At 41.2% G+C, this 21412-nt stretch overlaps 1 protein-coding gene across 1 annotated transcript in view; it reads left to right on the top strand.

Moving 5' to 3' along the window:
* Nucleotides 1–21412, top strand: part of DIS3L2 (DIS3 like 3'-5' exoribonuclease 2) — a 348511-nt gene that overhangs the window by 146636 nt on the left and 180463 nt on the right. Inside the window, exons 7-8 of the mRNA XM_049614679.1 lie at nucleotides 6295–6395; nucleotides 11200–11447. Of these exons, the coding sequence (XP_049470636.1) occupies nucleotides 6295–6395; nucleotides 11200–11447 (349 nt within the window). The remainder of the gene's footprint in view (nucleotides 1–6294; nucleotides 6396–11199; nucleotides 11448–21412) is intronic.

Raw genomic sequence — 21412 nt, 5'->3', positions numbered from 1 at the left:
CTCCTCATTGGAACCCACCCACATGTACCTATCTTTCTTCCAGATCTCATTCAACTGTGGTGGCTGGACTTGGAGTCATACTGGGTCCTGACTCACCCTCTACTAACCATTTTCTTGAATGAACCCTTGGAGAAGTTACTTTACCTTTGAACTGCTGATTACTAGTCTCTAAAAATCAAAATAGTAATACTTCCTTCATGGAGTTGCTGAGAAAAAAAGTGTGAGAGTACCGGCCTCTTCTCTCACCCCTTGTGCTTCTGTCTTATGTAACATTAGGCACGATCACAGGAGCTTCCTTACTGCCTCCCTGTTGTGTTTCCTGCATAGATCACCACTGCCCCCTCCCCTGTTCTCACCCCATCAGTGTCCCTAACCATGCTCTACACTGCTACCTGAAAAATACTTGTAAAATACAAATCCCAGGGACTTTCTGTTAATAGTAATGGTGGGCTGTTATTAAGACACACTTCTGCCCACTGAAGAAACTAAAAATATTTGAATAAAGTGAAAAAAAAACCCCTAAAACTTAGAGCATTAAAGAGCTAACAAGCATTACCAGGTTAAAACTGGAATGGGGAACCCAGGCAATAACTGCAGATTTGACCAGCAGTGGTGGGGAACAGAAATAAAGCAGCTGGGGTCTCACAAGAAGGTGGGACATCAAAGGGCTACACCATGTGGGTGAGGGTAGACCTGAAATGTACCAGCTCACAGGTGGAATTACAGTCTGGCTTCAAACTGACTGGGTCAACCAAGGAATCACCAATCTTGAATTGGCTCTAGGGCTGGTATGCTTGCAGGTATCTGGCAAAACCAAGTGGAAGTTCTTTCCAAAGGGAGGTTTCTTCAACCTAGGCCTCAAATTATTCAGTGATCAGTGCATAAATATAACCAGGCACCCAAGGAAACCATACTCCAATGGCAAGAACCGTCAACAACCATAAACAATAGAAACAGCCCTTCATAAATGTCAACAGATAATGGAATCATCACCATCTGTAAAAAACTACTGTATTTAAAGAAATAATAAAAGATAAGCTTGAACCTATCTACAAAAAGTAGGAAACCATGAAATGTGGCAAAACAAATTGGAAAAGAAACCAAATAAAAATTCTAGAGACAAACATAACTATAATGAAATTAACTCAGTGGATGAGGAAAAGTATAGTGTTTTTGATTACATAGTTTAAAGAACAATGCCTCAATGGACAATTTTTTTTTTTTAATTTTTTTTTTCAACGTTTTTTATTTATTTTTGGGACAGAGAGAGACAGAGCATGAACGGGGGAGGGGCAGAGAGAGAGGGAGACACAGAATCGGAAACAGGCTCCAGGCTCTGAGCCATCAGCCCAGAGCCTGACGCGGGGCTCGAACTCACGGACCGCGAGATCGTGACCTGGCTGAAGTCGGACGCTTAACCAACTGCGCCACCCAGGCGCCCCTGGACAAATTTAACAGAAGACTGGATGAAGCTGAAGAGAAAATTAACAAAGTGGAAGGCAGTAAGAAAAAATTATCCAGAGAGTATAGCATGGGGAGACAAATAGAAAACACAGAAGAGGAGGGTCTAAATAACTTAAAGCTCCTTCCAAGAAGGAGATGAATGAAAGAAATAAGCAAAATGAAATTTAAAGGTAGTAGCTGAAATGTTCCATAACAGGTGAGATACCAAATCACAGATTTAAGATGACCCGTGATTACAAGTAGAATTTTTTGAAAATCCAGACTTAGGTACATCAAGAGGAACTACCAAGAAAACCAAAGGCAAAGAGAAAATCATAAAAGCAGCTAGAGAAAATGACAGATTCGCATCAAAGGAGCAACAGACTGACCATTGATCTCTCATCAAATATAACTTTGATTATATTACTGTCAAAATTTTCAATAACTTTTCATTTCTATAACATAAAATACATACCCTTCAGCATATCACATAAAGCCTTTTGTGGTCTGATTCCTGCAACTTGTTTAGATACGTAGAAACTTCCTCCTTCTCAATTTATTCTTGATTGTGTGTCTTTGCGCATGTTCTCTTCCTCTCTGGAATGCTCCCTATGCCCATCCATCTAACTAGCTCCTACTCAGTCTTGCCAGTTTCACTCAGGTTTACTGTCAAGCTGCCTGGCTCCCTTCTCACTGCCTTTGGGCACACTGCTCACCAGTAGATACCAGCACCATGTACTTTCACTATTTGAATCTTTGTCTCATTTCTAGCATATTAGCTCTCAGAGGACAGAGACAGGGCCATTTGCAGTGCCTGATATTCCGCAGATGTTCAAGACCTTCACTGGGTTGACTTCAGCATTTCACTTGGTTCCAGCTAGTTAAATATCTTGATGTAGGTTTTCATGGCTCTTCCCATGATGTTCTGATTCTTGCTTGTATGGAGAACTGGTCACCACAGTCAGCACCAGGATCCCTGCACATCAGCGACTGGCCCTGCCTCTTCATCACTCCCGTGTCCTTGATGAAACTAAAATGAAGTTGTGGTGTGGAGCAAATGAGGTAATGTGTGTGAACATGCTGTGAAAACTGGCACCACTCAGTTCATTAGCTTTATTTCAGAGTGAGAGACTTGGTTGGGCTGCAATTTGTGAAGGAGGGAACTCATCGGTGCCCCTGAGCTTTGGCTTGGCAAGATCTGGATGTGAGTCCTGGGACGACTATCAATGTCATCCCTGGCAAACTTGCAGCATAGCAAATGATTATAACATGAATGTTTCCTTGCCCCTGGGAGGACTTGTCCTGCTGCTTCTAGGTTTCCATGGGGAGAGGGGCCCATAAAATAAGTTTCCCTGGTTGTTTGATTTTGAGAGATCTGAAGGGAAATATTTTCATATTTCATACATATCACAGTTTTCACTGAGTTCTTGTTGGAAATAGTAAATTTCTGTGGCCCTTTGTCAAGAGATGACAAAAGATTGGGTCTGCCAGTTTGTCACTTGTTTAAATGGATACATTGAAACTCCTTTTGCCCAGTTCCTTGCCTTTTTCTTCACATTGCCCCACTTGGCATTATAGTTAAGTCATCTGAAAACCTTTTGATGTGTTTGTAAAACATTAACTATCATCAGACTTGTCAGTTTGTTGTTTATGTATGAGAAGACCAAATCAGGACCATTTTTCTTACCAAAACCAGGTGTTGGGTTTGCACTTGATAGATGTCAAGTGGCAATGCCAACCCCACCAAGCCATGGCATTTTTATTTTTTAAATGTTTAAAATAGAAGCTTCAGATTATCTATAGAAAGAGATTAGACTTTTTCTTCCTAGAGTATTTCTTGGGGGCTATTTTTAGTGTACTATATCTATTTATTAGAAAAATCTCTTTTTTAGATGAAGAATTTTGGTAGTCACTAGTTTCTAGAATTTTTTTAACTAGAAGGGACCACAAAATGCATGGGCCACCTCTGCCTTCAGTATGACAAAACTGAAGGCCATGGGGATGCAAAACCTTTACCCTTGTGAGCACTACCAGCCTGTCCTATTCTAGTAATTTCTTCATGGAGAAATTACTCCTCTAGTCTTTCCTGTACCAGGGAAATGTCTCTTGTACCGGGTTGATGTCTCTATCAACCTAGCTGCCGATGTCAGAAAGCTGGAAATAGTCCTTCACTTCTCATAGTTAATGATATCTGGTGGCCATCAAAATCTATTGGTTCCACTCCAAAATATGTCTTAGGTGGTTCTTTTTCATTCCATCTGCAGTACCTGCATCATAGTACTATCCTCGCCTGTCTGGACTGCTGTGGTAGCTCTTAACTGGCCTTCCTAGTTCCACTCTTAGCTTTCTTGAACTGCACCTTGGGCAGTGTCATCTTGTGCAAAATCCTTAGCCAGTTTCCCACCGTATTTAGGTTTCAATTCAGGATGCTTAAATCCTAGAAGACCCCAGCTGACTTGACTCTTGCTACCTCTCATTCTCGTCCCTTGCCATGCTCATTCTTGGGCTTGCTCCATTCTGGCTCCACGGTCTTCTTTCTGTTCCTTGTTTGTGCCAGAACTTCCCACCTCTGTCTGCCTCTTCCCAAGTGCCATTTCCTACCTGGGGTTTTCTGTCCCCTTCTTCACTCCTGTACGCACCATCCTCAGGTCTCAGCTTAAATGTCACTTCCACACAGGGCCTTTCCCTGACCCCTTTGTCTAAATTGCATATGGGGAGGATTCTTCCTCCTTGGAACTATTCTTTCCTTCTTAGCCTTCATCACAGTTTATAACTTTGTATTTATCGAGTGGTTATTTATCGAATATCACTCATACATTAAATGTTCTGTAGAGGCTGGAACCATATTTCTTTTATTCACCACTGAATCCTTAATGCCCCTTGCTCAATAAATACACATGGAATAAATGAAGAATCTTGTGATTAAACAATGCAGTAGGTTCTCTCATTAAACTGACAACTTTGCTATTTAGCGTAGCAAGATGTAGTTGTTGGAAACCTATTAAGGTGATTCACCTTTCTTCTAACCTGGCATTGCGTTTCTTCACATTCATTGAACGTATCTGTGATGCTCTCCTGCAGGGCTATAAACTTCAGTTTAATTTATTAGAATGCATCTTTGAACAAAGTTTTATTTCTGTCAGGACTTCCTTATGAACACAGAACCTGAAAAGGTCATGTTCAGGGGTGGTATCTGAAAATCATGATTGGGCTCACTTCCATGGCTTGCCTTCTTTCTCTGGATGCAACCTGGCATAACCTTTGGAACAGAAGACTTTCTTGTTGTTGGGGTGGAATATAAGGCAACAGTCATTTTAAGTTGGAAGCATCAGCGACTATGACAGAAAGTTGCATGCCCAGGATTTGGGCTGCCTGAGAAGACCCCTCACTACCTTGTCTTGATTGCCAACTCTTGAGACTATTAACTCAGATAGCAGATATCTAGGTAGAGTGTACTGGTTTGTTGGTAGTCCCAACCTCTTAATCTTTCTTGAATGACCTTGTTCTGCAAAACACATTGGCAAGATATGTTATGGAACATATCAACAATTTGTGTGTGTGTGTGTGTGTGTGTGTGTGTGTGTGTTCTTTTTGTCCCCAAGAATATAAAAGATGTTGTTCTGGGAACATCTAATGATCTTGTAATCCTGAACTATGGTCTACAATAAAAGGTAAATATTCTCTTTTACTGATGGACAGGGTGATCCACAATGGGAAAGTTTTCGTTTGTTTTTTCTTTTTAGAAAACAATGAGAATTCTGCTTTCAGTGGGCACTATGGTAGGTATATTTCAGCATAGATGGAAAAGCTGATCATTTAAGCTGATCATTAAGCTGATCGTTAAGCTGATTAAGATGATCATTCTTAAGGTCAGATCATGTCAGTGTTTCCAGAGTATGCCCAGAATGCTAACAATTGGCCTTAAGTTGAGCCTTTGCTAAGAACCACCCAGCCCTGAAAAGGATTTATTTATTTATTTATTTTGGCCCTGGTAATGTCTAAATGATAAGTGCAAGTCCCTCTTAGCTATCTGCAGTGGGTCCCACATGAATTTGTTGTGACCCCTAGAATCTAGAAACTCCAGTATGGTTGGATAAGATATTTAGTGGGGGAACTCCAAAGTAACACATGAAAATGCAAGATATTAAATGTTCAGAAGTGTGTAATTTGCTGCATTTGTTCATGAGTGGTTTTAATACTTCTGGTACAGAGCCTAACTCTCTTTTTATTGGGGAGATGTGGTTTCAGTTTCTTGGGTGAATGTGCATTTTATAAGTTTCTTAACAAAGGAAATTAAACATTAAAAGCCTTTAAATACTTTACTCTTTATATAATGTCACTAAGAAAAGCCAGGAAAATTAGGGTTGGCTTATTTATTTATTTAATAAATATAATCTATTTTCCACCATTTTGTTTGTTATGGCTGGTATCAAAGTAGTTTTAAAAGTTAACATTTATTTTGATTTCAGCAGATGTGCATAATAAATTAACCTATCTCTGTTCATCATGGGCTGGGGCAGTATTTCACATCTAGTTTGTTTGGCATTTTGACACAGCTGATTTAGTTCAAGTCGACATAGTTTGACACTCCCGCTTATATGACACTTAGCATATGAATAACATTAAATAGATCAAATGTGGCCTGCTGAGTAAGAGCATTCATGCAGGTTGGTGATGTGGCTGACCTTAGCTAAGACCCTTTACCACCGTGGGCCTGGGTTTCCTTTTCTGTAAAATGAGTAGTTGAGAGTAAATGGTGCTCTGGATTTAAAAACTCCGCGACTCCGTATGCCTAATAGATATGCATCTAACTGGTTCCTTTCTCTCTTTTTCACTCTCTCCTTAATTTAGGAAAAGAAGATGCCGATGCCCCCGTCACAAAAGATGAGAGCACCTCCATGTCACAGGACACAAGAGTTTTATCAGAGAAGTCTCTGCAAAGATCAGCAAAGGTCATTGCATACAGATTTTCTGCACTTGTCCAAATGACTGTCACCTGAGCTACCTATCAAAGGTCTCTCATACGATTCAGTTAGGACTCTAGTTGGTCAGTTAATCCGAAAAGTCAGTGGAAGCAAGGAGTCATAAAAAGCTAATGTTTTTTATAACTTTAAGTATATATGTATGTGTTGATTTGTCTGTGTTTGGATGAAGGTCCAAAGTGTTTTCTTTGTGCGTGGGTTTGTTTATTGAAGTTTTATGTTATCTTTTTCTGCTTAAACCACACTTGTAATGTGACATCTTTGATTTCCAGTTTGGGTTATGTGAAGTGGAATCAGGATTTAGGCTCTAGTAAAGCAATATGAATGTAGACTCCTTCTAGATTCTCAGTTTTTTTGCTCCATATTTTTTAATGTTGTCGTGTCCATATCTCATTCAAAAGCAAGTTTTTAGTGTCCTTTTTAGTTTTCCTCAAGTATTTAATTTATTATAGACACAAAAAATTGCTTTTGTATCCTATCTTTGTTGCTTTGCATAATTCAATTTTAGTTTTCAATTATATATGCTAGTGGCATATTCAGGTATGGGATCAACCACGGCTGCCCCTAACTATGCAGACAGCTCATGGTGGAACAGGTGGTTCAGTGAGTGGTAGTAAGCACAAGGCTTTCTCCACCAGGGGCATCCTTCAGCACATTTAGCCTGTGGTGGTGGTGTTGCCACTCAACCTAGCAAATCGGTTAGGATGGTATTTCTTGCATATTGACCTGAGGAAATTTCTAAATTACGTCACGTATATGTTACCCTCAACTGCCTGCCCCGCTATTTTAATAGGCATTTTGAACACTAACCGTGTAACAGGCAACACGCTAGGTATGGAAGGTCATAATGAGTCGAAAACCTGTGGGCTGGATCCAGCTTACGAACCTGTGTTTTGTTTGACCCGTGCAGTATTTAAAAATTTTGACCAAGTAGCTTACTGAAAAAATCAGACTTCTGGCTTCTCTTGACGAAACAAAACATCCGGCAACACTGGGCCACGTTCTTACATGACTGTAGTCGGAGCTGAGTAGAGGCAGCCCTCTGTAGACGGAACGTGCGTTCTGCAATTTGCTGCTGCCCCCGATGGTACCCTCTCTCTTGCTGGGTTGGTTTCTTTGGGGGGGATAGTTGCTCAGTGAACTCAATCTAAAATCACAAGGCAAAACAGCACTTGGATGTAAAGCTTATGCTGTGGTCAGGTTATTTCTAGTACAGCTGATGTATGAATCACAACTGATGTCAAACTGCTTCATACATTTCCCATGCTGTCAGATATTAAAACGAGAAGCAAGGACTTCTAGTTCAGACAAGATGGCATAGACTTGTTTCTCCTTGCTCCTTCCCACTAGTGTAACTATAAACCCTGGCAAATAACGAGAGGCAACCATAGATGAATTCTGAAAGGTGAAGAGAGGAAGGCAGGCTAGTCAGGGCCTCAAAGACTAGAGAACAACATGGCAGCAGAGAACTTTACAACCCCTCCACCAACAGAAGGACACTGGGCCCAGTGTTTCTGGATCTAACTTGGCAACAGAAGGTGGCCCAGGCAGACTCGCTCCTCACTCAGATCTAGCAGGAGTCCCTCCAGCAACACCAGCCGGTCCTGGCAGTACCTGTAAGAGGGATTGAGTGGGAGCCTTGCTGACAATAAGTGGCCAGGACAAAGGCTCCCCTTCCCTGCCACACCTGAGACTTCTCTCCCAAGAAGACCAAGAGACACCGGACATTGGGTGGCTCTGGCATGGGGGTTCTGCCAAAGAAGTGGCCCGGCCCCGGAAGCCTCTTTGTCTCTTTGGGCCTGAGGTTTCCCTCCTCCCTGCCCCCCATTCCGGGGTAGCAGATGGCTGGAGAACACCATTAAAGGAGATCCTGCCACAGCAGGTGTGTGGTCCAGGAAACCTTTATCCTCATTTATCTCATGGGTCTGAGACGCCACTTTCCTACCCAGGGACACTGGGTGGTCAGGCGGCACTGGTAAAGGGGGTCCTACCGCAACAAAAATCGTAAATGGGACGTTTCTTTGTCTCTGCATGGACACAGATTAGGATTTGTTCTTAATCCATATTAGAGAGTCCAGGTGGCCAGCCCTGAGGAAGTTCTTTCCATGCCCTCAGGCAGTACCAGCAGAGACCCGCCGGAGCCCCACTGGTTCCATGCCAACGAAACATACCAAAATAGTACTGCAAAGGGACGCCTGGGTGGCTCAGTCGCTTAAGCATCCCACTCTTGATTTCAGCTCAGGTCATCGTGGTCGTGGGATTGATCCCTGCGTCAGGCTCCGTGCTGGGCGTGGAGCCTGCTTAAGATTCTCACTCCCTCTGACTCTGCATCTCTTTTTCTCTCAAAAAAAGAAAAAGGAGAAGAATAAAAAGAGAATTGCAGTCTCTGCAAATTAAATTATCATTGGAACCACAGCCCACAAGAGTAGTCCAGGCCCCATGTGCTACATCTAGACACAGTGGCCTGCCTTCTAAAAGATTTAAATAAGACCTTGAATCTCCTTTTATAATACCCAAAAGGTCCAGGATACAATAGAAAGTCATTCATTATACCAAGAACTAGGACATTATCACGTGCCTGAAGAGAGACAACTGATGCCAACAGTGAGATGTTACTGTTATCTGACAGTGATTTTAAATCAGTCAAAAAACAATTAGAAATTCTCTTGAAGCAGATGCTTCAAACAATTAGAAATTCTCTTGAAACAAATGAGAAAATAGAAAATCTCAGCAAAGAAGTAGAAGTTATAAAAAAAAAAGAACCAAGTGGAAATTATAAAACTAAAAGATACAGAAATAAAATACTTTCAGGATGAACTCAGTAGGAGAGTAGAGGTGATTCAGCATAAAATGAGTTAACTTGGGAACAGATCAGTAAAATTTACCCAATCTGGACGGAAAGAAAATAGGCTGAAAAAAATGAACAGAGCTTCAGGAAGTTGTGGGCAATACAATAGATTCAGCGTTCAAATAATTGGAGTCCTAGAAGGAGAGGATCACCAAGAGAGTGGGGCTTATAGATTGTGCTGACAGGGAACAGGTAAAAAATACTAGAGATTTTGAGATTAGAGCAACAGTTGTATAACATGAATATGTAATGGTATCCATCTGTGTCATTGTAATTCTGTCTTGACGGACTCGGTAGCTTGTGTTGGAGTAGAGAATAGCAGTGGCTGAACTGTCTCAGGATTGAGGATTTTTTAGGGTGGGTGCAGTGGAAAGGGCAAGAGGGGTGAGGCATCTCACGACGGTGGTGAGAGGACCAGAAGTGACAGAACGTGATGTGTCCCTCAGAGGTAGGAAGGGGTTCAGGCCTAAGAAGTAGCAAACAGACACAGACAACAGGCTAGGGTTAAGGCGCTAGCGGTCTTGATGTGGTGAAGAAGTCATGGAGGGGCACAGAAGAATAAGGGAACCGGATGACGGGTCAGTCTGAGACCATCAGGACTGGATCAGTCCCAGAGGATGCTGAGGCCATGAGGATGAGTTGCTAAAATCAAATGGAAGGGAGGGCCACCAGCATTGAAGAGATACAGGGGCTGTAAGGACAAGATAGATCTTGGCTGAGTCATTCACCTGGAAATGTAAGCCAGGTGTTGCAGAGTGACTAGGAGGTCCATGGATGACAGTAACAAGAAGGGGACAGCCTGAACCATAAAAGGATGCAGGTGTATGCACGAGGCAAGAAAAGTAAATGGTCTGGGTGTGACTGTGCAGCACAGGAAAACACAGATGCCTCATTGAGGGACTGTGTGTGGAGAAGGAGCAACCTTTGTCCAAAGGGCCTGGGACAGACAGAGTCCTTGTGACAGAGAAGCACACGCGAGGACCAGGTCAAGGACTCTTGACAGAGGGCACAAGAGCTTGTTCAAAACAGAATGGTGTTTTCCAAGGGGGAAGGAAGAGTCAGGAGAATGTAGAGCCTATCATGGGACTGAGACCGGACGAGAGGACAGGTGCCTTGTGGGGCGGCAGCCAGGTGTGCCTGGGGCAGAGGAGAGGCACACTGACTGGCTGGAGGTTCTCCCTGGACAGGCTGAATGCCCTTACGGAGTCTGAGACATGAACAAGGGCAGCAGCCGGCTCAACAGCTGTCCGAACCTGTGCTCCGGGGTCAAAGTGGAACGCTGGCGAATACTTCCAGTGAATGGGGTCAAAGCGCGGAACGTCCGTGGGGGGTGGAGGGAACACTTCAGGAAGAAGAACGTCCCAGGGTGGGTGAGGGTGAGGGGATTTACTTTCTTCAAGAATGCTTCTCTCTTGGTGGAAATAGTCTGTCCTTGTAGTGATGTGGTAGCCTGAGTCTTTGCCTGGTGAAATGAGAGAGTGGGTTTAATGTTGGAAAGAAGGAAGGTTTAAAGGTTTTCAGCTTCAAAAGGCCAGTTCCTTGTTTATATTCAATAACATTTTTAAAAAGCAACTGCTGTGTTCACGCGGGGAAAATGTAATGCAGAGCAGATACTTGGAGCCATGCTTCCCTTCTGGAGTCTTCCGAACGTCCTTGAGACGTAGGTCTCAGTTATAAAAACACTTCCATCTAATTCATCCTTGTGTTGCATAGTTTTCATTGGATAAATATGCTCACTGGACCCTTAAGTTGTTGCAGCTTAAACGTGGATTACTTAGTCACGGAGCCTCAGCAAGCAGCACTTCATTTGGACCTAGAAAAATTGCAGGCCCAGCTAGTTGACCAAATAATATCCTGCTGACTTCTCCCAGCTGTTATCCAGTGCTGTAGATAAACAACATTTGACTCTATCTTTGGTGTTTTCAGGTGGTTTACATCTTGGACAAAAAACATTCCCGAGCAGCAACGGGCTTTCTCAAACTCTTGGCTGATAAGAACAGTGAACTGTTTAGGAAATATGCCCTGTTTTCTCCCTCGGACCACCGAGTGCCTAGAATTTATGTGCCTCTCAAGGACTGTCCCCAGGACTTTGTGACCCGGCCTAAAGATTATGCCAACACACTGTTCATCTGCCGCATCGTGGACTGGAAGGAGGACAGCAATTTTGCCCTGGGGTAGGTGACCTTTGGTAAGAAAAACCACAGATCCCAGATGGAAGTCGGATTTAGGTAGCCTTTTGGTAAACTTTTTTTGTGTATTTTACTTATTATTTCTTGATTAAAAAAACATGGGTACTTGGCATATTTGGGCCCGAGTTTTTCAGAAATTGCTCTTAGCTACCCCCTTGACCGGTCACCTATAGGTTCCTTGAATTGCCAGGCAGTCACTTTATTTTTGGTTTGGGGCATAAAATATAAGCACATTCTGAGCTTCTCCTTGTTTCCTATTATGTCATGAATCCTGTTTGTACTTGTGAACTCCAAAGAATTTATTGCATCAAGCAACCAGACTCCTCCTTTTAGACGCTAGTGTTAAAATATGCAAAATTCCAGGCATTTCAGAGGCCCCCAGTCTTCCATGCTTTAAATTATAAACATGAAGGTATATTTTAATGATGTGCTTTTTGGTATTGATCCTAAGGAGGTTTTACTTAGGGCATTAAGAATTAAATTACCTGACCGTAAGTAGGAAAGGGTACCCTATTTTCATGGAAGCTGTCAGGAACCAGTCTAACTTAAATATAGATTATGTAGTCAGAGATCATCATGGGTAGCCAATTGAACAGTTCTGATCTGAAGAAACTGCTGGACCCAGCTGTTTGATCAAATGCTGTACCTGTTTTCTTACAACTGTATTCATTTTGAAAGAAAAACAATGATAAATTTTAGCTATATTTTTAGCCCTTTATTATGGATGGAGCCCGGTTTATGCTTCACACAAAATAAAAATAAAGGTGTACAAGCTAGAAAAGTTTGTTCTCACACTTACTTTTAAGCCAGTTTGGTGACTTGCTTGTTAGTCATCTGACTTGTACGGGACTGGCCCTTCTGGGAGTGTCCTGTGGTTATGAGGGCCAACACTGAAGGCATGGCCACAATGTACCACTTTCATTGGATCTCTTCATTGGACCTCTTATGCCTAGCAAAGGAAGCCAAATCAAATCCATGTGTCACACCTCATGCCATTTAAGAGATACTGTCCTGTGCCACTTTTTCAGTGATATGGAGATCAATGTGAATAATATGATCTCAGGGCCACTCAGAAACAATTGTACTTTCTTTCTGTTTTTTTTCCTCTTAAGTGGAGTGATCGCAATATCATTTTTATGCCTAACTCATTATCCAGAAGTGACGTCAACCCCTTGAGTCCTAACTAGCCCTTCTCTGAGGCTTGCCAGTTTCTCACCATCAACTCCAAATGGCCTGATAATGTCTGCGCCACCTGGCCCCTGTTGATTGTGCCTGCTGCACTCTGCCTGGCAGCGAAAAGGGAAGACTTCCCATCACAGCAGGAAATCCAGCCTTGTCTTTTATCTGCCTTTCTGTCATATCCCATTGTGTGTACTTGATTGGACTGCTTCCTTAGTTATCGAGTTGTATGGGTGTAGTCAAGAAATCTTTATGATGTGAGTTTCTCTTATTGCTGGAATGGTCTTACAGGTTCCTTTTTCACAGCTGAGCCATTACTTCATCAAGAACTCTTTCCTTGTGGGTAAATTACAATTGAAAAAGGAGTCAAGCCTTCGAAGCAGCAAGAATATTTGCTGAATGTAAAGAAAGACCATTTTAAAATAATAGCCATATATTAATCATGTACTTCTCAAAATAAAAATATACTTAGATGGAAAACTTAGTATAAAGACATTAGAATTTGTCATTTTGTAAATATGCCTTTTAAGATCTTTGTGAAGAAGAGAAAATTTATCTTAAGAAAGCAAGAAAATGTGGTAGGTTTTCATGATACAGTCCTCAGATGCCGTGTCTCTCCTGAGGGGTGCGGGCCGCAGCTGTTGGGCCTGGTGGGGGTCCTGCCTTTGCCATTTCGCTCTGGCTGTCACTACTGATCTTTAGGAACTAAGGTCAAGGCTTCCCAATCAGAACATGCTGTGCTAGGACTGCCTGGGTTTCCTCTCTCATCTTTGCCAGGTTTTGACCAGGAGTGTGTGAAGGTAGTACTTGCCATGGATGTGAGTGTTTGTGGTTAACTTCCCCAGAAACTATGCCTGAAAACAGAGCTTAGCCAAAGTGGCTTCCCTCTGAATTTCTTCCCTGCCCCTGCACTCTGCTCGTAAAAGTTTTGAACTTCTTCTGTCTGTGTAATTGCTACCCATTATTTAAGTCCAAAGTCATTTACTTCTTCTGCAGTTAAATTCAGTTCAGGAGACAGGTGTTGATCAACTGTGTGTAAGTCACTGTGTGAGAAGTACAACGGTAAACAGGGTATGGTTTTTTTTATTCAAAGAAACAATAGCCTAACGCAGAGGGACTGTACATAAGTGTCATAGGATTAATTTGACTCTAAGAAATGGAATCCTCCTTGAGCTAATTTAAATAAAAGTGGAAATTAGTATGAGAAACTAGTGGTTCTCCTAAAACCAAGGGCAGGAAATGGAGGCAGGCCTCATGAGGAGCTCAGAACTCACAAGGTGGCAGAGGAATCACAGCTGCTCTCTCAACGACCCTGACAAGTCCCACCACCACATGGCATCTTTTCTGTACCCCTGTCTGCACGTGAGCTGGATTGTTCTGCCTCTCTCTACGCAGCAGCCGGCTACCTGTCAGTAGCCTACACAGCCCCCAGTGGTACTGCCAGTCCTCTGCAGGTCACATACTGAAGTCTAGGTCACGATACAGAATTTCTAGGGTAGAAAAATCTTATCGGTCTAGCCTGAGACAGGTATTTGCCCTGATCAGTAGTTTTAACCAGAGGTAGTGGTCCAAGGTCCCATGGCCCACCGCCTAATTGGTAGGGACTGTGTGGGACTTGAGTCTCTGGGAACAAGTGTGGATAAAGTAAACAGATTGAATGGCCTGTCTCTTTGACCTCTAATTATCGTATGAAGTAGAATATAGGAATAAAGTCGTTTTCGGGAAGTTTAGAGGAGGTGGGTGAAGGGAGAAATCTAGGATTGTTCCTGAGAGAACGGAAGCCCCTTTGCTGGAAGATCACTCTGCCTGAGAGTCTGGAGTGGACAGGAGGGGACGTGACTGAAGGCAAGCAGTCCTCACAATCTGTCGTATTAACAGAGAGGAGACGGGGAGAACCTGGAGTAAATGGGTTGCCGTGAAGGAAGCAAAAGGAGTGACAAGATTCAGGGGGAGAGAAGGGAGGTGAAATCCCCTAGATGTGCTCACCAATTAGAAATGGGGCATGAATGAGAAGGACAGAACTGTGGATGAACTTGCAGGCCTCTGACTTGAGTGTCGTTGGGGAGATGACAATGGTGTTGAACCACAGTGCACTGCGGGCAGCTTCAGCTCCTACCATGCCCTTGTCTTATGCCTCATTGCTTGCTGTTTCCCAGGCTGGCTGTGTGTGTTCGTAGCTCCAGACTCTTACACACCACACTTCCTTTCCCAGCAGTGGCTTTCTCCTCTCCCTGCTATTTGTTTAGTGAAATACTCCACTTTTAAACTTAACTCCGTTGTCTACTTGAAAAATGTTCCCTGATTCCTCCCTCCTGGGTGCTCCCATAGTCTGTAATGCTACTGTTATTATCACTCTGGCCTGTTTGTATTGTAATTGCTTATGTAAGTTATTTACTTGGCCATGAGTTCCTTTAGGACAAGGATACTCAGTGAACATTTGCTGGCTGGTTCAGTGGCCTTAAGGAGGCCATCAATTTTGGTGCCCCCTTCCGGGTAAGCATTGCTTCTCTGGCACCCCTCGTGCCACTTTGGTGCCTCCTGTGATGGACAGCCCAAAGACTATTACAGTACTGGAGACCTTTGGGTGTTAGAAAGTTATTTTTCATCTTGTTCCCAGAACTGTCATGAGATACCTCAGTTCAGCCTTGTTTACTTCTGTACATCACACCTGTCACATTTTCTGTACTCTTCATCCTATAATGCTAGCAAAAACCTGAAGGTAATCGTTCTTAGTGAACCCTTGCTGGCTTTGAGGGATCACTGCTTTTTGTTATGCATCACAACGTATTTAATACTCTTCCTATTTAGTACTAGGCTTTTGTCCAAGATACTTAAAAAGCCACAGTGGCTTCCTCGCTGGAATGATCTGTAATTATGTAATCAGATTTACAGTTTTAAGAGCTTCCCAACCCTCTTAAAGCATCTTTCCCTTTAGAAAGTCCTGCAGTGGAATTCATGCCTATATTTTCTCAGACCTTTGTGAAATCTCCTGTCCTAAAGTCTAGAGTTTATAATCACAGCCTTCCCTTCCAGGATGTCATAGCATGGAGATACTGTGGTCACTCTCTTCTAGATTTGTTATGGTTCTTCTTCTTGAATATTTAAGGATAAATCTTGAAGAAAATGGAAAAGTTTTAGAGCAGCTACTGTGAGGAACGTGGTAGTGTTTCGTGGCAGCACTTTAGACTAAATGAAGATCTATAACTTGAACTGACCTAGAGCAAACAGACACGTTAATGTTATTTGCTCTAGCAAACTTTGGTAGCTTTAAGGGAGGAGGAAAAATAAGTAGGTCAGTGCAGGTATAGCAGGCTTGAGAAATTTAGGGTTGAACTTGGGATTGTCTAGGTTTAATGGGAGGCTATTGAAATAGAGGAATTGAGAAGGAGTCACGGTGCTGTTCATTTGAATGAGAGTGAAGGACAGCAGCTTCCATTGGAGAGAGTGGCTGGGTGAGATGAAGGGAGGGAAAGGGAAGTTCTGATTGATGACACATGTGGAAGAGGAGGAAGTGGTTCGTCAGGGGGACGGGTGATCTGTTCTGGTATCTTCATCTCCCAGCTTTGACCAGTAAAGTGCCAGTTACCAATTAGAAATATATATTTGTTGACTGTTGGAAACAAATATCCTTTAACATTCCATTCAGTTTGACAGATACTGAATTTCTTATAAGGTAGATCTAAATTAGGGGGATGGTCGTTAAATTATACTAAATTGTATTTAGTAGGAGAGTGAGATAGTAACTAGGTTGGTAGAAAAAAACAGGAGAAATTAGTTTCATTGAGGCATAGCCTACAAGAGTAGCAAATTGAAAAATAGCTCCGTCTAATCTTTCCCTCTGTGCGAAAGGAGTATTTCACCTGATCAAGAGTATGTTCTTTATTTGAAGACTCTTCTGAAGAAGAGGCTGAGTTATATAATCCTATGAACTTGAAACTTAGACTTTATCTAAGTCCTTTCCGGGGTGGGGGCACAGTATCACTTGCCCTGGCTGAGAGACAAAACGCAAATCAGGCTGAGGAAAGGGCTCTTTTTTTGTGTGACTGTTGGGCTCCACCTGGTGGCCTGGAAGGACCATCTTTGGAAAAAGCTGGGTCTTCAACATCGAGAGCATCCTGGTCAGAGCGGAGCAGAGGCAAAAGGGGTGGAGGACGACAGTGGTTCTGAGCCAGGCTTTGGTGCCAAATTGTTCTTTCCCTCGCGCTGTGTGCGGTCATTAACACTTCTTCCGTGGTTGTCAGCTTCATCCTCAACTGCTAGTGCCTCTTCTCGAAAATACTATTTTAAGGTAGGAGAGAACCTTAGCTACCGTGAGCCTTCTCTTAAAGTCCTTAAATGCTTGCATCCTCCTCTTTGCTCCCTTCACATTGACATTTGGCTCTTCAGTCTCAAGCTTCAGGGTCTTCCCTAAAATCACGTGGTATTTTTGAGCCTTTCTTCTTTTCCACATTCCGTTGTCTGTTTTCACTGACCTGCCCACATTCCTAAAGTCCCCATTCCTTACTTGCTGTTTTCTCCTGTGTCATGTTGATGAGCCAGAAAAATGGAAAATAACGTCTCTTCTCCTGATTTTAGAAAATAATATGTAACATATACAGCCAAAGACATGGTGTATTTGCCACACTTTCCTTTCTGTGTGCTGTTACTGAACTTCTGGGCTCAGGTCTAGCTGATATTTGTGCTCCACTTGAAGGTTCTCAGGGATCTGATATCGTTGTACCTGTTTGCATGGAGTTTCCAACATGGGCCAGCATGCACGAGAGCATTTATTTGAGGGATAATCACTACAAGACTGTCTGGCTTGGCCTCCTGTGTGTGGCCTTGTTTTAAGGCTCAAACTCTATAAGAATGTGTGATAGAGAAAGGACGATGAATGGTTTAGAACGCTAACGTTGACTGTTCAGTGTCCCTATTTTCTTTAAGGCAAAGAGGCCAATTTGAGAGACTTTCTTGCTTAATTTCTTATATCTATAGCTGGTCCCTTACTTCAGTAAGTTTTTCACTTGAACATGACCTGGACCTAATGCTGAATTTATATAAGAATTTATATAAAATTCTTACGTGCACACATAACCCCCACCTATTAACTACAGGAAGTTAGGAATATTGTTTCAGCACTGTCCCGATTAATTTTACAGTAGGACGCAGTTGTAATATCATTGATTGTGAATGGGAACAGTATTTGTGGAGGAGCCTGGTGAGTGAGAAGTATTGAGGTGGTAATCCTTATAAATTACTCTAATGAGGGCCTCCTGGGTGGCTCAGTTAAGTGTGTGACTTTGGCTCAGGTCATGGTATCGCGATTCGTGGGTTCAAGCCCTGCTTCAGGCTCTGTGCTGACAGCTCAGGGCCTGGGGCCTGCTTTGGATTCTGTCTGCCCCTCCACCGCTCATGCTCTGTCTCTCTCTCTCTCTCTCTCTCTCTCTCAAAAATAAATAAACATTAAACATTTTTTTTAAATAAATTAATGAGGAAAACTTTCTATCTCAAAACTACTTATTGTAATATCAAAAATAGAAAAAATTTAAAAAATTTTTTGAAATATATACATATACATTTACTATTAAAATTATTTAAAACACGAACCACTGAAAGTAAAAAAAAATTCTAGAATTTCACCCCCAGAAATAATCACTATTAAGGGTTTGGTGTATATTTGTCTAAAATATTGTTTTTAAAATATTTGTTAACATTCATTGCAAAGTATGTTTCACAAACAAAAGTACATATGTAATACTTATGTAATTTTTGAATTTTCATATTAAAACCAACCCATGAACTCAGTACCCAGATTAGGAATTACATTGCAATATTGTTGAAGCGTCCTATGATCTTCTGTACCCTAACCACTATTTTTTTTCCCCAAGAGGTAACCGCTTTCTCAAACATGCTAATCAACATGTGCTTTTCTTTATGATTTGCCCATATTTATTATCCTTAAAAGTACTAGTTTTGCTTGTTTCTAAACCTTACCAAAAATACCGTGCTACATGCTTCTGTGACTTGCTTTTTTTTATTTAACATTGTTTCTAAAATATATTCATGTATTTCATTCATTTTAATTTGTAGTATTTCCATTTCCTGAAATATACCACAATTTACTTATCTAGCAGTGGATATTTGGGTTGAACTGAGGTTTTGCTCTTAGAAATAATGCTCCTATGAACATATCAGTGCTTACCAACTAAAGTTTCTCTAGACTCTACTTAAGAGTAAAATGACCACATCACACCCACGTGCATGTTAAACTTAACAACTTTGTACCTGAACCATTTTCCAAAGCGGCTGTGCCCATTTTTAGTTCTACTAGTATGAGTTTCTGTTTCTTCACATTCTTACCAGCACTGGATATAGCTAGATTCTTCCATTTTTGCCATTCAAGTGGGTATAAAATGGTATCTGATGATCTTAATTTATATTTTCCAAATTACTAATGAGATTGAGCATCTTTTCCTATTTTTATGATCATTATGTTTTCTCTTCTAGAAAATGTCCTTATATTTTTTATATTTTTTTCACAGTTAATTTTTTGTTTGGATAAATTTATAGAAATTGCAAACATAGTACAGAGTTCCTATAGACTTTTACCCAGCTTCTCCTTATGTTAGCACCTTACGGTACCATAAAACATTTATGAAAACTAAGAAATTAACATTGGTATGATTAGTAACATTGGTATACTTATTAAAGTATAGAACTTATTCATATCTTGCAAATTTTTCCACTAACATCCTTTCCAGTTTGAGAAACTGGTCCAGAATCCTACATTGCAGTTAGTTGTGATATTGCTGTAGTTGTTCCAGTTTGTGACAATTTGTCAGCTTTGTCTTTCATGGCTTCACACTTTTGATTTTGTAGAATGTTTTTCAGTTTGGCTGGTCTAATGTTTTCTCATGAGTAGACTGAGATTAAGCATTGTTGGGAAAGACATCACAAAGGCAGTGTGTGTCACATCAGGGAGTACATGTCAGTATGTATTACTGGTGATGTTAACCTTGATCTCTTGGCTAAGGAAGTACCTGCCAGAATAACATACTTTTTTTTCCCTTGTAATTTATTGTATTTGGGAGATTTTTTTGAGACTATCCAATTAAACTTTCACCCACTCATTTTATTTAGCATTTTTTTATTGGGCTGTTATTTGATTTGGAGCTAAAAAACATTCTAGGAAGTAATCTTTTTAACAGTTATTGGTAGGGAAAATATCTTCTCAACAGTTTATGACTTGTTTTTTCATGTTATTAATGTTAAGTTCTGAACATTTTCCAACTTTTTGCATTTTCAAATTGCATTTTCCAACTTTTTGGTTCTGGTGTATAGAATTATAATTAACTTTTGTATATTAATGCTGTATCCAGCCACTTGCTAAATCCTGTTATTAATTCTAATAGTTTGGACATAGTTTCCTTTGGAATTTCTGTGCAGGTAATCACATCATTGGTGAGTAATGACAAGTTTCTTCCATTCTAATCCCTACAACTTTTATTTCCTTTTCTTATCTTCCTAAACTGGCAACTTACAATTGGAGAGAAGATATTTTCCACACTAATAAGTGATGAAAGTGCAATTTTGAATGAAAGTAATAATAGCAGGCATTTTTTAATTTTTCCTGATGTTTTTTAAAGGATAGTATTAATAATTTTGCTAATGTGGCAGCTAGTTATTAAAGGACTCAAAATACCTAAATACGTGTCTTTGGGTTTTATTTGTTTGTTTTTACTATCTTCAGTTTTCTTACTTTCCCTTTGGAGTTTCAAGGAGGAATAGATGCCCTTTTTCCAGGCCCTAAAGCGTTAATTCGTTTATTTTATTCACTAAACCATCATCTGTTAGGCACCTAGGATGATTAAGACTCAGAGTAAGATACAGAAATAATGTTTATTCTCTTTAGGATGACCCTTTTCATCTGCTGGTAAGTAGAGATGTACCCAAAGCACTATGATACAGTTAGAAAGTGGCATGTGCCAGAAAGGAGATCTAACAAAGGACAGTGATAGCATTGAGGAGAGAGATTTGCTCTGGAGGACAGGGTGGCTTCCTGGCCTTGCCGCTATATTCCATGAAGTTGAAATGAACTTGGTTTATGTTTTGTGGGCCTGCTTCAACATGGAAGCCATAAAGGGAGTGCCTTTAAGATAGAAATACATTGCTTAAGGAAGGAGCAACTTGTAGTATTTTTATGCTCTAGAACCAATAGTACCTTGTCAATATTTAGTGAATGCCTGCAAGATATATGATGTGAACAGTCCTGAGACTTTATTTTTTATAATAAGTGTGTTACATTTTTTGTTTCAGAATGAAGGAAGAGAAGGAGAAGTTTGCTTCTCATGAAAGATATTTTAAAATACTTTATATTAGTTAGGATGGTTTTACCACCAGGTGGTGGAAAACCCTGACCTGAAATGATTTAAACGTTAAGGGAACATATTTTTTTACAGAAGTGGGAATCCAGAGGTTGTTGCGAGCTCCAGGGCCCAGTATAGTCAGTGACTTTGTGATGTTGTCAGGTTCCCCTTTGTTGTCTTCAGTGGTCTAGTAGAAGGTTCTTCATGGTAGTGAAGACAGCCGCCAGTATGGTCAGACTACATGCTTTCTAGATCACATACAACAGGGAAGGGGGAGATCCTATCCACCAACCATGATATTGATAACAGTCTCCAGTGGAACCACATCCTGATTTCATTAGAATAATGAAGATCTGCCTCTGGAGCTGAAAATGAGATGTTCCCTATATGAAAAAGATTAGGTTTCTGTTAGAAAGGAGGAAGAGG

Source organism: Panthera uncia (assembly GCF_023721935.1).
Source record: "Panthera uncia isolate 11264 chromosome C1 unlocalized genomic scaffold, Puncia_PCG_1.0 HiC_scaffold_3, whole genome shotgun sequence".
Lineage (NCBI taxonomy): Eukaryota > Metazoa > Chordata > Mammalia > Carnivora > Felidae > Panthera > Panthera uncia.
The sequence above is the reverse complement of the archived record's forward strand: the minus strand, read 5'-3'. Positions and strand labels throughout refer to the sequence as shown.